The 16,909-nt window shown below is 55.2% G+C and overlaps 1 protein-coding gene and 1 long non-coding RNA gene across 8 annotated transcripts in view; one reads left to right on the plus strand and one right to left on the minus strand.

Moving 5' to 3' along the window:
• The window catches only part of HDAC7 (histone deacetylase 7), a 36,766-nt gene extending 29,837 nt beyond the window's left edge, over nt 1–6,929 (minus strand). For 3 of the 6 annotated variants that reach the window (XR_011464224.1, XM_070370674.1, XM_070370673.1), the window contains exon 1: nt 6,626–6,929. Coding sequence is in view for 5 of the 6 variants with exons in the window: in XM_070370674.1 (XP_070226775.1) it covers nt 6,626–6,914 (289 nt within the window). In the remaining variant the exon portion in view is untranslated. Of the gene's footprint in view, nt 1–1,522; nt 1,563–6,131; nt 6,296–6,611 lie in introns of those variants that run through there. The other 3 variants (XM_070370676.1, XM_070370679.1, XM_070370678.1) reach the window with 3 other exon arrangements.
• On the plus strand, nt 44–14,316 carry LOC138987925 (uncharacterized). 2 transcript variants are annotated; one of them, XR_011464225.1, is made up of 6 exons: nt 44–781; nt 992–1,136; nt 1,427–1,586; nt 1,775–1,868; nt 5,325–5,525; nt 13,770–14,316. It is a non-coding gene; the product is annotated as an uncharacterized lncRNA (long non-coding RNA). The 2 variants fall into 2 exon arrangements; XR_011464226.1 differs by having other exon boundaries at nt 1,081–1,136.
• The last annotated feature ends 2,593 nt before the right edge of the window (nt 14,317–16,909 follow it).

Raw genomic sequence — 16,909 nt, forward strand, 5'->3', positions numbered from 1 at the left:
GCCTGGGGCTCCCCCCTTCACCCCACCCCGCCCCCCCGCCCCAACCGGGTGCCACCAGCCTGTCATTCTGAGAGCAGTTCCACAACCTGAACGCCCCTGGGCGTAGCGGATGCCCGTGCAGGTTTGTGGGGCAAGCAAAACAACACAGTTACAGCCCTGTCGCCCCAGTCGCCGAATTCCCCCACCCCGACTCTTTCCGAACCTGTGACTCCCAGCCTCCCCTGCTTCTCCCTGTCATCCTGGCAGCGGGGGAGGGAGAAATGGGACTTCAAGGGCTGGGGGGGCAGGTGGGGGGAGACTGCAGGAGCCAGAGCTGGCCTCCTGGGGGTGAGGGAGCTGAGCTGGACTCCTGAAGGAGTCCCCCTCACTCTCTCCAGGGTGCCAGGCTCTCCTTGAAGGCCCAAGGTCTCTGCCCACCAGGATTTCCAATCCCTGCAGGCAACATGGGGAAAAAAGGAAGTGGCTGGTGACAGGGTGGGGATGGTGAGTTTAGCCCAGGGCCCTCCTCATGAGCCGTCCTCTCCCCCTCCTGGGCGGAAGGCCGGGGAGACACAGGAGTCCAGGGAGTGAGTGCACCAGAAGCCTAAAGGAGGCCCAGGGTGGAAGGACTCCAGGAGGGTGGTTGGAGGCCTCTTCTTTTGCATGAGGGCTCCTCTGATACACAGCTCTCTGGGGAGAGGGCTGGACCATCCTGCAGCCCACAGTTCTGGGGGCCCCCAGGAAAACCTACCAGAAGAGGCTGGAGGCGAGAGGGTCTGAAGGCTGCTGGCTGATGTGAAAGGTAACCTTCTGAGAAGGGGCCGAAGGGGCAGGCCTGCAGGGGGACCAGAGGGGCCCGGCCTTCTAGCTGTCTTCTGCGGCCCCCACCAATGCCTCCCAACCCCGCCCCATGCACAGAATCTCTCCCGGTTTGAGGAGCAGATTCCAAGGGCCCAGGAGAGGCTCTGCGGCGCCCAGCCCAAGGTCTCCTCCTCTCTCTCTCCTGCCCCAGGCCCTACTCGGCCAGCCTCAGCCCTCACTTTGCTCCGTCCTCACACAGGCCCCGGCCCGTCCTTTTTTCTGGTGTGTCCTCTCTTCCAGGGCCCAAGTCCTCTCTACGTAGGATCCCCCTGTCTCCTCGGTGACTCCTGAACCAGGTAAATAGATCCCAGTGGCCACAGAGGCAGCCAGGCTAGACCAAGAAGGGAGGGACTTGGCACAGGAGTTACAGGGTGGCGAGAGGGGGAGGAAGGGAATGAGGAGGGAGGAAGGTGAAGCAGGAGGGTCAGGAAAGGGGTGGCACTTTGCCGCCACCTCCCCGGCACCCAACTCATCCACGGGGCCCTGGACTCAGCCCCTGGGAGGGAAAGAGGCTGCGCCCCCGAGCGCTGAAGCAGCCTGAGGTCAGCCCTGTCCAGCTCCCCCTCCTCTTCTCCCCTTTCATCAGCCTCTGTGGATTGCCTGAGGAGCCGAGACCCTGATGTCTTCCGCACCAGACCAAAGGCTGGCCCTCGGGCTCTAATCCTCAGCCTAGGTCCCTCACCTGGATCCAGGTGGTTGCCAAGCATGGCTCAGAAGCTCCGAGGGCTCACTTCCAGCCTGGGGAGGTGAGCGCAGGCATCCATTTCACTTCTCGGGCAGACCTCCCCTGGCCTCCCTGTCTAAGGAAGTCCCCCTTGTTATTCTCTCTTGCTGCGCCCGGTTCATTTCCTTCTTAGGGTTCATCACAATGGGTAACTAAATGTATCTACTCATTTCTTGACTTGCTTACTTGTCTTACCGTCTCTGCCACTAGAGTGGAAGTTCCCTGAGGTCAGACGTCCTGCCTATGAGATCACTGTGTATCTGTGCCCGGGACCTGGCATACAGCAAGGCTCAGTAAGCACCCAGTGAGTAAATAAATAGCTGAATGCTTAGCACAGCAAAGGGGGCCTTCTGGTTGCCAACGTCACTTTTAGGACTGATGAGCCACAGGTCCAGGATTTCCCCAGGGAGAAGGAAGCAGGATGTAAAAGGAAAAGCAAGGGCAGGAAGCCCGGGACCCCAGGGAAAAGGTCAAGGCCAGTGAGCATCCACTCCAGTTCCGTCTGGATCCACGGTGTCACGCTGAGTGTGGACATGTACACAGTTGCACACCCAGAGGACGCATGGCTGAGTCCTGGACTGGTGTTGAAAGGCTTGGATTGTGCCCTGGTTCTTGTCTTACTATCCTTGTGTCCTTGGACAAACCACATACCTTCTGCGGGTCTCAGTTTCCTCAAAGGAAAAACTGAAAAGGTTGGCCCAGATCAGCAGTCCTCAAACACGGCTTGCCACCAGATCACCTGAAGCACGTGTCAAAATCCAGACTCCCAGGCCCCACCCCTGCAGATTCTGAGTCTGGAAGGGGGCCTGAGGATCTTTATTTTGAATACATCCCCAGGTATTGAAATGTACCTGGAATTGGAAATGTCTTGGAAGCCAAAATGGGAAGGGAGGTGTCAGATTTAAGGACTCCTCCTAATACTCAGACCACTAAGGAAAGGGTTGTCTGGGGGCACTTTCCTGCAGTTCCAAGTGTCCTGAACTCTAAAGCAAGTGGCCTGGGAACCAGCATTTGAAGAGAGATGAGCATGCTTTCCAGCAAATACCTGGACTTCAAAAAAAAAAAAAGCCATTCCTGCACAGGCATACATCCCCTCCAAACACATCCATCCACCCCATGCAGAGCCAAGAATGCAAAGGTGCACAACTCTAGAGACCACGCACATCCATACTACATGTGTGCATGTTCCCCAGACACCCAACAAAGAGCCACCGCATGGACTGCAAATTGCCATGGAATCACCACCTCTACATACAAGCCTAGGGGCACACGTGCAGACCCCCACCACTCACTCAGTGTGCATACACACCCATCACGTGTTGATCCACACGAAACAGACACTATCCTGAATTTATTCGGCCTCTGGGAAGTGGTGCAGGACCAAAGGAGCTATGCTCTGCTGATGACAACATCTCTCCTGCCTCTGCCACTCCCCCCTCACCCTTTGCCCCAGGCAGCATGATGTCCAGTTCCCTTTCACAGGGGGAGAGCTGGAGGACAGTGGAGAGATGGGATGTGGAGAGATGGGATGAGAGGCACAGAGTCCCCTACCCCAAAAGTCCAGCAAAAACGTCTCTTCTGCTTCCCCCACCAGGAGGTGCAAAAGGGGCTCCACCCAGCCCAGCCACCCAGCCCCCACCCCCAATGCTCACTTACTTGCCTAGATTCCCAAGCTCTGGTCCCTAGGAGCCAAAATGGTAAGGGAGGTGGCCAGATTTAAGGACTCCTCCTAATACTCAGACCACTAAGGAAAGGGCTGTCTGGGGGCACTTTCCTGCAGTTCCAAGGCCTGGGTCCCCCTGGGAAGGTTGCCACAGAAACAGGGGGAAATATCACAGGGAAACACAATACCCGGCAGGGTCACCTGCTGACCAGGCTTCCTGCTGTGTTGCCCACCGCCGCCCCGCCTCCCCATCTCATTGCCCTCTTGGCCTCCTTCTCTGGCCTTACCCGGGGCCTCCTCACCGAAGCTCTCCTTCCTGCCTCCCCTGCCTTATGCAGAAAGCTCTGCTCCTTTTGGTTCCAAACAACATCAGGGATGGCCCAGAGCTGAGTCCCCCACTCCTAATCCTACCAGCGCCCCCACCACAGGAAATCAAAGCTTCCTGCCCCAGAGGAAGTGCCCCATCTAGTGAACAAATCCAACACAGAAACGACAGTCCCAGAGCCTTGGAAAGACAGATGCCAGCTCCCAGGCCTCACCCTGGCCCTGCTTCCAGCAGTACCCCTCACCCCACCACAGGCCCCGGTCTCAGGTCTGCCTAAGGACAGGTCAGGCCAAGGCATGACGAGGGCATGCGCGGGACCTGAGCCAGGCCGGGGAGGAGAAGGCCAGGAGCATGGGCACTGGCAGAGTTAGCAGGTCTGGTCCTGGCCCCACCTGGCCTGCCATTCCCTGGCTGGGTGACCCCGGGCCTTACCTTAGCTTATCTTCTCTCGGACTCCTGACAACTTCAAAATTACCAGCTCTTAAAATGAAAGGCCAGGAGAAGGAAGGCAAAGAGGTGGTGGGGGTTCTGCCTTGGGCACAGACGCCTGCAGCCCCAGGAGGGTACCCGTTCCTCACACCCATCACACATGAGATTCTAATTTCCAAGGGCTTTCTATCCAGATTGAGGAGAGGATGGTGGAAAAGAAAGTTCCAACTCTCATTCCCAGAAAAGAATGAAAGCTGGGGTCCACCATTACTGAAGGAAATGGGGGCCATAACAGCCCCCATCCTGGACACCACCAGTCCATCTCCTATTGTCAGCCTCTCCTCCTCTGTGGTCATTTTATTGATGGGGAAACTGAGCTTCAGTGTCAAAGTAGAGTGACCAGTTTAGATTCTTGGAATGGTCAGTGCAAGACCTGAATGCAACCTTCCCAGCCACAGGATAACAGCTTAAGACTTGGTGGCCAGAGACACCCACCCCTGGGCTCAGGCTAAGGAACACAGAGACCTCAGGAGAACACTGCCCCGGAGCCATTCCAGGCGTAATACCAAGAAGCAGCTCTGAGCCTGGCCTTGGCGGGGCCCAGGAACATCATGGGACTAAAGGCCGAGGAAGAGTCCCAGCGCATCCCGGACCTCGTTCCAGTTCAGGTTCACTGGGAGCAGCACAGCGAGACTGCTTTGTGCCTTTGTTTCCCCAGCAGTGACTCCACGGAAGAGGAACATTACTTCTTAGTTCAGTGGGTAGAGGGGACAGAGAGAAGAAAGCAGGGAGGTTGAGATGCTGAGCAATGAGCTCTGCAAATGGTCTTGCAGAGGCTGGAGAAGGAGCTTCCAAAAGAGTTGGTATGAGGAAAGGAGTGTGTGGCTGCCCAAGCCACTCGGAGGACCTGACCTATGGGGTCCTACAGGGGAGAAATGGGCCACTGTTAGGGAGCACGGAAACTGAGTCACAGTGGCTTGGGCAGGGGTCTTGAAGAAAGTCCTCATCGACCCAAATACATGTCCAGGGAATAGGATGATAAATCCAGATGCTGAGTCCCCAGCAGGGCCACTGAAACTGGCAGGCAGAGCTGGGCCTCAAGCAGATGCTGAGTGAGGGTGTGGGGAGGGATGGGCAGCAGCAGGACAGGCCCCGTCCAGACGCAGGGGGAGGCCTCTGGGGTATGCAAGACGGCCAGCAGGGACAAGGAATGGCCTGGACTGGGTGGGAGGAGCCCCAGTGGCTGGCCAGGTCAGATCTGAAAGGGTAGCTTGGGCAGCAGGAGAGAAGGAAATGGGGGTGGGGGTGCTGGTTGGCCTGCAAGTCCCACGGGTCTCTCTTAGTTCACAGGCCCAGAATCAGAGCTCAGCCCAGCTGCCGGATTTGCCGCCTGCTCTCACTCCCCAGGACCAACAGACCCCAGGTTTGGGGGGCACACATCCTGTCCCCCACCGCTCAGGACACAGCCTGCGGTCCCCATCTTCCCGCGCCCCGCCAGCACCTCCACAGCTCACTTGAGCACAGGTGTCTCTTCACCCAGATGGGTGAGCAGGGTTGGGGGGGCGGCGGGCGGGGGGCGTTGCTGTCAGAGACCCTCCCTCATAGGGATCACTTTCCCCAGCGGAGGGGTCGGAAAAGTCCAACCGGGGTCCGCGGGCTGGGGGCGCTGATATTCGGGGCTCAGAGTGTGGCCCCAACTCAACGGGTCCTGCCCTTTGCCCAGCGCTTCCAAACCTTCCGCCCGGGAGCACCGCCCCCTCCCGGGGCCGCGGCGGCCGTCCCTCCCTCCAGGGTCCCCCGTTCAGTCCTCCCGGTGAATGCGGGTGATGGGACGCCGGGCCCGCGCACCGGCGGCCCGGGGCCTCCAACTCCCTCCCTCGGGCCTGTCGCTGCCCCGGGGCGGGCGGATGTGGGCGCCCCGCAGGAGGCCCTTAACCCTCCGGCCCCGGAACCAGCCCGGGCCGGGAGCCTGCCAGAGCCCCGCGGAGCCGGGCGACGCGGGCACGATCGCGGGGGCGCACGCCGGGCTGGGCCCGCGGGGCCGCCCGGAGCCCCGCGCGGGAGCCGGAGCCCAAGCCCAAGCCCGGGCGGGCGGCGCTGGGTGCCGCGCGCAGGGCGGGGCGGACGGGGGGCGGCAGCCCAGTACTCACCAGCGCCGGGGCTGTGCATCCAGGGGCCGGGGCCCTCAGAGCGGGGGGCTCATGGCGGGGCGGGGGGCTGGGGCGCCGGCCTCACATCCCCCCCGGTCGCCGGAGGCTGCGGAGCGACTGTGAGACGGCGAGAGGAAGGGAGGGGGCCGGGAGGGGGAGGGCCCTGGCAGCCCGGCCGGCAGGGTAGGATGACAATGGAAGGAAATGCTTTATCTGAGTCTGAGAGCGGGCCAAGGGGGAGGGGAGGGAGGGGGCAGGCGCTCGCGGCCCGGGGACGCACCACCCGGCAGACACGGCGCGGCGCCCGGGCTGGCGGACGGGCGGGCGGACACCCCGCGCGGCCAGATCGCGGGGAGGCAGCGCCGAACCCGGAACGCGGGGGACGCGGCCCCGACCCGCGCGCTGCCGCCGCGCTGCAGCCCAAGTCCCGGCCGCCGCGCGGCGCAGCGACCCGCGCACAATTCCCGGAAACCCAGATACCTGAGCGCACGCACCCTCGCGGGCGACCGGGGCCGCAAGCAAACATCCATGTTGGCCCGGGGCAGAGTCGTCTACACAGACACGCCGCAGGGAGGGACCCCCGCGCTCAAAGGCACAAGCACGCACGGCCCACCAGCCAGCAGTTACACGGGGAGGGGCGGGAGGCCGCGGGACGCGCGTGGAGTCACCGGTCCCGGCGAGGAATCCCAGACGGACACCCCCGACCCCGCCCCAAGCACAACGTGCCTGAGGAAAGTTCCAGGATCTGATTTGAATCACTGCCCAGCCCTCCCCCTCTGCCATGCCCCCCCCCCCATGCCTGCTGAGGGGAATAGAAGGGTCCAGCCTGTTCCTATTAAAAGAAAAAGGGGGTGGGGTGGTGCCGATTTTGAAAGTTTTCTTTTTTTAAAGAAATTTCTCAAGGGATTTCCTTCCCTCCTCTCCTCTTCCTCTCTTCCTCCCATTCCTCTCCCCCCACCACCCTCCCCCCCTCTACTTTACCCCTCCCGGTCCCTATGAGTCAAACTTCAGCAATGTGCCCAGTGTCTCCCAGTGCATTACAGCGGATCATAGAAATGTTCCAGTCTGTGAGTCGGAATGTAGCCGCCTCCAGCCCTCCCTCAGCTAATAAACTCAGCTCCGGGCTGGCTTTGCACAGCAGCCCTCCCTGCCGGGCTCCCTGTTTGCAAGACTAGAAGGTCAGGGTCAGGGGTCAGGGGCTGAGGACCTCCCCATTGTGCTTCCCGGCCTGGTCTGTCAGCCCTGTGCCTCTGGCAGTCTGCTGGGTCAGAGACACACCGGCTCCGTCGAAGTGGAGAAGTCTACAGGAAGCGCTGGTCTCTCCCTGATGGTGGGGGGCTCACCCCTGGAAGGCAGAGGGCAGCTTCCCTTTGACTCCATCCTGCTTCCCTCAATCCTGGGAAGCCTGGAGTCCCACGATGCTACAGAAAAAGAAGAAATTGACTCTGAGCCAGAGACATGTCAGATTAGAAGCAAGAGTCCCAGTGGCCTAGGAGAACTTGGCCATGCTGAGGTCCAACATCTGACCATAGCTACCCTGTTCCTGCAAACCTGGCTCAGGTCCCACCACCTGTTGCTCCTGCTTCCTACCTCAGGCCGTTTTGTGGTCCCAGCGCTCACAAAGCAGACAGATCTAACCGCTTTGCACTTGTTCACTTATCCTCACAGACCCCTTTCCCAGCATGAAGGCCTCCTACAGCATGGCGCCACACACACCTCTCTCTCTTCCCTCCCCTTCCGCTGTTCTGCTCAGGGCCTGGAGGTACTTAGTGCTCAGTACTTAGATGTTAGTTGCTGTTATTACTATTATTATTTAAGCCAAACCGGGCAACTGGCTGTCCCCCTCATGTCCTTGTGCTGTCCCATTCCCCTACTTTGGCTCATGCCATTCCCTCCAAAAATGAATGTCCTCCCCCTCCGCCCCTGCTAAGATCTGTCTAATCCTCAAGGTCTATCCCACTTCTCCAGGAGGCTTTCCCTGATTCCCATAGCCAGAGGGATTCTTTCTTCTCCTTGAAGGACTCCACTCCAGCATCTTGTCAGTCTTCCTCTGTACTTTGACCTTCACCCACTTGTATACTTGTCTCAGCTCTCTCCTGCTTCGCAAGAATGTTCCAGAGTGGACGTCCCCTGAGCCCAGCTACTGCCTTAGTCAGGGGTGCATTCCTTGTAGTGTCTTGCTGAGCGCCTTCCACAGAATTCAGACTCCCTCTGGGTCATTTTTGGAATTGAAACAGATTCATGGACTTCAAGGACCATCCCCCAGTGGAACAACATCAATTATACCTTTTTTCTCATGACTCTTAAAGACACATGTTCTTCCGCCTCAGGTGTGTTTTTCCCAGTCCTTGCTTCCAAACCAAATCCCTCTCTGTGCCCACGGCCTCCATATCCACAGCCTCCAGAAAAATCGCTTGGTTGCTTCAGACGCTCAGCCTCTCCCCTGGTGTCTGTCTCCTTTAGCCTCACAATGCTCCCTCCTGATACCCCCCCAGGACTCCTGTAGCTATTTCTGGACTGAAATCAGGCATTTGTTTGCTCATTTCTACCATGTGCATCATTCATGTATTTGTTTGTGAGTTTTCTTGTTCTTTTTGATCTAATCACTGAGTTCTAAGAGATTTGTGCACAAAGTTTATCTCCTCTCAACCCCTACCTGTCCCCTCGGTACTCCACACATGGCTTTCTACACACACCAGAATTCCCTACCTGAAGTCAAGGCAGAGAGAAAGAGAGCAGGTGAGTCCTACATCCAGAAGCTGGACTGTGCCCCTTCTTATCTTGCCCCTTTACTTACCACCACCCCACCTGCATCTCATGGTCCAATCTTAATCCAGTTTCTAAGTCACACCTCCCTTGCTGAGGTGTGTTAGGGAGTCTCCAGAAAAGAGACCTGAGGCAGAAAAGTGCAGGCTACCTTTTTCTTCTCTACCCTGGTTACCATGTGGAGAGCTTTGTTTTGTTTTGTTTTTGCATAGACCGCTCAGTTAAGCGCTCTGCAGAAGAGATGAGTCTCATAGAACCTGCCTTGGCTCCTTGGTATCTTCCTTGAGGCTCTGGCCATACAAAGGCTGAGGGCACTGCCTTCTGCTTTCTTTGGGGCTCTGGGGCTACCTGACATTCTCTTTCCCTTCTTTCCTTCCCTCGCTTAGCTACCTTTTACTGTTTACCGTGTAGCAGCCCTATGCCATCCCCCTGGCAAATATTAGATCATTTTATTCATAACAGTAATCCTTGTTATGCTTGTGATTACGTACGGATGACGGCTCATAAAGGCTGAGAAACCTGACCAAAGTTACACAACTGGAAATTGAGGAGGGTATTCATCTATTCAACAAATGTTATTGGGTGCCCACCTTGTGCCAGGGTTTAAAGCTCCATCCGGAGTCATCTGGTCTAAACCTCAGGCCTCTGAGACCACTCTTGACCCAGCTTTCTAGATGTGGTAGCTGAAGCCACAATCCCTCCCCTAACCCACACTTCCCCCACACTCTCCACAAGGCCAATCAGAAAGTGTTCATCCCTGGCTTGGGTAGATCTCAGAGGGACAGCCACTTCCTTGGGTGGGTTGGGCCTTGGATTCCAGTTTCTCAACCTGGAATCAGATGCCAATGCCTAGGGTTTGGACTAGAAATATAAATAAGGGAGATAGATCCCCATCTTCAAATAAAGTGTTTCATGGAGCCAGATATAACAAGTGGAAGGAAGGAGAGGGAGGGTAATTAGGATTTATCGAGAGGCTCCTTTGTATCACATGCTGTTCAAGGCCCTTTCACTTATACCTCAGTATTATCCCCACTGTTTTAGTTAACGAACTAAAGCTCAGTAAGACAAAGTGTTTTGTCCAAGGTCAGAGCTTCCCACATGGCTCAGTGGTAAAGAATCTGCCTACAATGCGGAAGACCTGGGTTCGATCCCTGGGTTGGGAAGATCCCCTGGAGAAAGGAAAGGCTACCCACTCCAGTATTCTGACCTAGATAATTCCATGGACTGAATAGGCCATGGGGTGACAAAGAGTCAGACACAACTTAGCGACTGGGCACGCACGCAGGCATAGAACCAGTAAGTGATTCAATTGCAAATGTGCCTGATTCAGAGCCTGTGCAGTTTCTTCTAACAGATCAAAACAATGCAGAAGTTGTGGCCAGGTCTCCTTCTCTGGTGCAGCCTGGTTACTAGAGATCCCCGCTGATCAAGGAATGCCATTCTAGATGCCAAGTTTCCTTCATCACCAACCCCAGTCATATTGTCTCATCCCCGGTCCCCACCTTTGTCTGTTGCGTTGCTCTGGAGGGATCAGAGGAGCTATGTAAGTATTCTGGCTAGGATGGAGGGGTACGACTTTGGGGTGCAGCTAGGCAGACTCCCACTCAGGATTTTAGGATCTGAGAGAAGAAGCCATACATCCTCCTGGATCAGAGTTAAATTAAGAAGAGGCTGGGTCATGGCCACCAGTTCAGATAGCCCGAGCTGGGAGGTGAAATGACTGTGGGGACAGAGGCAGGTGGAGCAAACTCAGCAAGTTCCTTCCTGGTCCTCCTACCTCCCTCATCCCCCTACCTCCCTCCATTGTCAACAAAGGTGATGTGGTTTCCCCTGTGGTCTGTTGCCCTAGACACCTGCAGTTCTGGGTATGTATGTGTATGTGTGTATGTGCCAACCATGCCCTAGGGGGACACAGGGAGAAAGCAGTGGGACAGGAAGCCAAAGATGAAGCCCCCTCACCCCAAGGTGAGGAAGGCACAATGACTGGGGAGGATGGCAGAGGCCACCCCCTTGGCCACTCCAGGTCCCAGCCAGAAGCCCAGGAGAGCATCGTGGCTGTCAGGACCCCGGGCTACGCTGGGAGCCACGGAACTTGAGTTCTAGGCCCAGTTCTGCCATTAACTTCCTGGGTCACACCTTCCTAAGTCTCAGTTTCCTGCTTTGTAAAATAGTAAGGCCTTGGTTATCTACCTCACAGGACTAGTCTGAGATTGTACGAATAATATATGCAGAAGTCTGTACCACTGTGAGATTTAGAAATGTTATAGTTGCCCCCTCCACACACACACACACACACACACACACACACACACACACACCCCATAGTGCAGATAAAGAACAAAAATAAAAGCAAAAGCACAGTTTCTGCCCTCATTTTGCTCACACTGTGTTGAGGAAATAAACACATAAAATACTTGAAAGCCTCTTGTGCAGCCAACTATTTTAAAAATCTCACCACTGTGTGATCTTGGCTAAATCAAGACCTCTCTGGGCCTCAGGCTGGTTTCTCATCTATTAAACGTGAGAGCGGGTCTAAGTCATCTCTACTTTTCTGAGTCTGAGGCAGTTTTCTGATTCTGTTATTTCAAATGCTCATGGCAAAGAGGAAAGACCTGAGCAGATCATAGCCTAAATGAAGTCAGTGAGCTTTAAACTGGATTTTGAAGGAGCCCAGAAATGCGAATCGGTGTGGGGGAAGGGGGTGACATTCCAGGTAGAGAGAATGGCATGTGCAAGGGCGAGGCAAGGAAGCAGAGGGTGGCAAACAGATTAGTGAGGCTCAGGAATGAGGTTGGTGAGGACTGAGGTGGGAGGAAGTGGGACCGGAGGAGGAGAAGGGTCAGTCCCCAGGGGTGAGGCTGCTGAGACTGAAAGTGGGGCAGGAATATGGATGGGAAGACACTCTCCCAGCTCCTGAGGCTGGTGCCAAAGCCCATCCAGCCAAACTCCACCCAGGAGGGAGAGAAAGAAAGGTCCCCTGGCTAAGAGGCCCCACCTACAGGGACGGCCCATTCCTCCCTTCCTTTCTCTCCCAATTCTGCTCCAGCTGGGAGGTAAGTGAGCCCTGCCACCTCCCCCAAGCCAGAGCCCTGTTAGTGACACAAACAGAAGAGGGCACTGCCATGTCCCTCCCTAACAATAATGCCAGCCATGAAATAATAGAAAGAGTAATGATGATGATCAAAATACTGAAATACCAGTCACTGTGTTTTGTAACAGAAACCAACAGAATGTCGGAGGTCAATTATGCTTCAAAACAAACACACAAACAAGTTCCTCAAGAAAGAGATGAGATTTGTGGTCACCAGAGGCTTAGAGGCAGGGAGAATTGGAGAAAGGTAGTCAAACAGCAACCCACTCCAGTATTCTTGCTAGAGAAATCCCATGGACAGAGGAGACTGGCGGGTTACAGTCCTAGGGGTCACAAAGAGTCGGCACAACTGAGTCAAAAGGTACAAACTTCCAGTAATAAGATAAATAAGCACCAGGGATATAATGATAATGTACAACATGATAAATATAATTAGTACTGCTTTATATCTAGGAAATTGTTAAGAGAGTAAATCCTGAGTTCTCATCACAGGAAAACATCTTTTTTTCTGTCTTTGGTTTTGTGTCTATATGAGTTGATGCGTGTTCACTAAGCTTATTATAATACACATGATGTATACGAATCAAATCATTATGCAGTATACCTTATACAGTGCTATAGTGTCAATTATATCTCAACAAGACTGAAAAAAATAGTAATTGATGATGATGATGATGATGAAATAAACTACCCATCACATGCCCTCTGATAAAACCCCACAGCACCAAAACCTCTTGTTATGGCTGTTCCATTTACTAGAATCTTTGCTCCTAAGAGCTGCAAGCGGTGTGTAAAACTATCCAATCTGTAGGATCCCCCAAACTGGACATTATATCAAAATCACGCAGAAGAACCTGTGAATAGCAGATTCCTGAGCCCTCTCACAGTCTCTACCTTTTGGGGTGCTGGGGGTGTGGGGTACCTAGTAATCTGCAGCTCCCCAGGTAATTCTAAGGTGTGGTTAGGTTTGGGATGCTCTGATCTATTCAAATCACTCCTTTCTAGTTGAGGAGGCCGAGGACCCAGTCTCCTTGCTGGAGGTGTCACGGTTAATCAGTGGTGGGGAGCAGGCAGAGAAGTCAGGCGTCCCAGCTTCTAGGTCAGCGCTCCTTCCTCAGCCTGCACCGCCCAGCCCCGGAGATGCCTGTGCCAGCAGAGATTATGGTCAGGGAGGCAGCCACTGGGCCATACCCTAATCATGGGCGAGAAGAAATTCGTCTGAGTTGCAAAATACCTCTCTGCAGCCAGCTCACAATTACTCGCTCCAGTGGCCCCTGCAGGGATGCTGCAGTCCACCCACTGGTGGGCTTGGGAGTTCGGCTTTGCTACGTGGCCCAGCAGGGCCCTCTCTAGCCCCCGTGACTCTATCGACTGGAGGGCAGGATTCCACCTTGTTACCTATCCTAATGGTCCCTCTTGAGAGGCACTTACCTCTGACCCTGGAATCTCCAGCAAAGACCTTGAGGAGGTCTTGGCCTAAGAACACTCACCTCTCTTCCCCAGGAATGTCTTTAGGGTGGGTTTGAACTAGGCTCCTGTGTGCAGTAGAAGAGCTTCAACATAAGGTGCGGGTGAAAGGGGCTGAGGGTAACTACACAGTGGGGTGAGTGGGAGTGTCCTTGCTACGACCTTGAAGTATCTGCCCACATGTGACCACCACTACTATTCTTTTTCAATAAGTATGATTTCTTATTTTTTGAGCATCTCCTCTGGCTCAGGTTCTTGGGCCCAGAGGCAAAGGGAGCCACAGTCCTTATCCTTGGTGAATTCATCATCTCCAGGAGCAGGATACGGCCAAAGAAAAGAAACTGAAATGGAGAAAACTGTCAGATGAGGGACCACAACACCAGCGCTGCAAAGGATGCTGGGTTCCCGAGTCACCGGAGCTCCACACTGGAGGGCACTGGTGGGTCATCAGGTCCTTGTGGGTGAGGGCAGTGGCTCTGCTCTGTCCTGCCCGCTCTGTGCCTGGAATGGTGATGCTAGAGGTCCCCGTCCTGCTCTCACGGCCCTCATTCTAGCTTGGCCTGAGTGGCTGGGGCAGGAGGGCACAGGAGGCATCGAGACAGCCACTCTCCCCCTGGGCAGACCCTGAGGCTGGGCTCCAGGCTTCTCTGCGTGCAGCTTTCAATGAACCATTTAAATAAAACCCATGGGGACCGGCTGAGGGAGCCCGTGTTGTTTTGTTGTTAAAACTGAGACTCTGGAGTCCGGCTGCTTGGGTGGAATATTTTGGTTTTCTCACCTGCAAACTGGGGCATGAAGTGCCTGCCATATTCGGGTTGCTGTGAAGACTGACGGGACCAGGACGTGAAGTGCTCAGTGTGGAGCCTGCCGTCCACTGAGTGTTAGGGATGAAGCCCGAGCTGACGTTAGTAATAGGAGACAGCGTCCTGTCCCTTCCGTCCCTCTCTGTTGAACTTTTCCCCTACACAGTCAGTCTCAAAATGAGCACTGACCTAATTTATGCAAAGACATCCAAATGGGTCTTTCCTTAGCTGTCCATTCTCCGATCTGGAATGTGGAAGTGGAGAACATGTTGGGGGACCTTCCCCCCCACACCCCCCACCCCTTCTCAGGTGTTGTTGACTCGGAGCTGAGGAGGGGACAGACCCCAAACCAGGCTGCAGGGAATGCCCGCACCACCTGAAGAGAGGCCCTCGCCTGCCCTCCCCCTTGTCCTGGCACTGCGCATCTGCGGTGGGCTGAGCATCTGGCTGCATCCCTGGGGCAATGGCCACAGCTGCTGACATTTGCGGGAGGCGAGATCCAGCTCCTCATTCGGGGCCTGGGGGCTATAAATAACCAGCTGAGAGGGCCAGGGGGACGAGGTTGACCTTTGTGGGGGGGTGGGAGGTGCGGGAGCGGCTGGCGAATGACTTCCCCCACCTCCTTGGGTCCAGAGCCAGAGTTTTAGCAAAACAGGAAGAGGCAGCAGCAGCTGCTGGGAAAGCAGGAGTGGCTCCCCATCCCCCACTCGCCTGGGGCCTGCGGATCCCAGCCAGGACCTAGGAGAGGTGGAGTCCTCTCGGCTGGTCGGGCGGGAGCTGCTGGTGCCCTCCTATGGCAAGGCTGGGGCCCGGGCAATGGGAGGATGAGCCAGAGCAGGGCAGCCCAGTGAGTTGTGCCTGGCTCCCACCCCCACAACCCCAGCCACCTCCTGTTCCCTTTCTGTTCTTCTGTCACTGGGACAAGAGGAAGGATAGGCATTAGAAATGGAACATAAACCATGTCTGCGGCCCAGCTGGTGTATCTAGAGGCCCACCTTCCTCTCTCATCCCCTCCCAGCCCACACGTGGGCTGAGCCAAAGCCCGAGTGGGTGGGAGGATGCTTCTGGCTCCTGCAGAAGGGTCTGGCCCCAGTGGAATGATGGAGAACTTCCTCAAGAACTCTTGATGGGGGGAGAGATCCAAAACTCTGGGGGACCATTCTGTTAGAGTAACTTGTCCACAGGAACAAGCTCTGTAGAATCGCGCGCCAGCTCAGAGGCTTCGTGAAGTCCAGGAGGAAAGTCGTTGTCCAGGAAATGTTGCTTTGCTCTGCCTTGCCTGGGGGAGATGCGCCACTGCCTGGTTAGTGACATCTGGTTGGACTTCAGCTGGCCTGCATCTCCAGTGGGTCTCTATCTGCATCTGTCGTGATCCCTCAATGGAGCCGCTCAGCCTAGGGCCTGGTGTTCTGCCTGCTGGGAGGGGCTAGACCAGCACCGCCCAGTAGTAACAGAATGGGAACCGTATTTGTAACTTGGTCTTAAAAAAAGTAAAAATACATTGGTGACGTCCATTTTAATAGTATATTTATTTAACCTAATATATGTAAAAACATCATCCCAGCATGCAATCAAAGCACAAAATTGTTAAAGAGACCATAATACATGCTTTTTTTCATACTAAATCCTTGAAATCCAGTGTGTATTTTAGTTGCAGTACATTGTAGCCATGTTTTAGGTGCTCAGTAGCACTGGTGCCTAGTGGCTACTGTATCGAACTGCACAGGTTTAGAAGAGATGGCAGCTTAACCTCTTCTTCAGCCCTTCTAGTCCTTTGCTCGGAGAAGGCAATGGCACCCCACTCCAGTACTCTTGCCTGGCAAATCCCATGGATGGAGGAGCCTGATAGGCTGCAGTCCGTGGGGTCACTAAGAGTCGGACACGACTGAGCGACTTCGCTTTCACTTTTCACTTTCATGCACTGGAGAAGGAAATGGCAACCCACTCCAGTGTTCTTGCCTGGAGAATCCCAGGGACGGGGAGCCTGGTGGGCTGCCGTCTGTGGGGTCGCACAGAGTCGGACACGACTGAAGTGACTTAGCAGCAGCAGCAGCAGCAGCAGCAGTCCCTTGCTGGGGTAGAGGCTCAAGAAGTGAAAGAGAAGGCCAGTGAGGTCAATGTCCAGGGTTGATTTGCTGTAGAAGGACGGTATCCCACTTTGGCTTTCAAGCACCCATCGCTAGACCTCGGTCCAGTCCTGGTCTACAGGGAAGCAGGGAGACTGAGTCGCAGTGGGCCATCTTCCTAGACAATAGTCGCCTCCTCCTCTTCCCAGTCCTGGTCCTAAGCTGAAGACAGAATCTCATTGGTAGAATCTCCTTTCCTCTTCAGGTGTGTTAGCCTCTGTGCTCCTCTTTCTCCTTCCAAACATCACCCGAAGGCCTTCAGGCAGCACAGTTAGGGGATATGGAGTGAGAATCAAATTTGGAGTGAAAAGCAGAGTCAAGCTATGGACATGTGGACTGAGGTGCTGGTGGGGCAGTCCAGGGGAAGTTGAGTAAACAGTTGGTCTCTGGAATGCAGAAGAGCAGGGAAGGACCAATAAAGACCTGGGATCACTGGTGGGAGTGGAGAGGGAACGGTCAGAGATTTAAAAGAACAAGAGGAAGTGCCATGTCAGAGTCCAAAAGAGAAGGTCACAAATGAGAGGT

The sequence above is a fragment of the Bos mutus genome, chromosome 5 (assembly GCF_027580195.1).
Source record: "Bos mutus isolate GX-2022 chromosome 5, NWIPB_WYAK_1.1, whole genome shotgun sequence".
Classification (NCBI taxonomy): Eukaryota; Metazoa; Chordata; class Mammalia; order Artiodactyla; family Bovidae; genus Bos; species Bos mutus.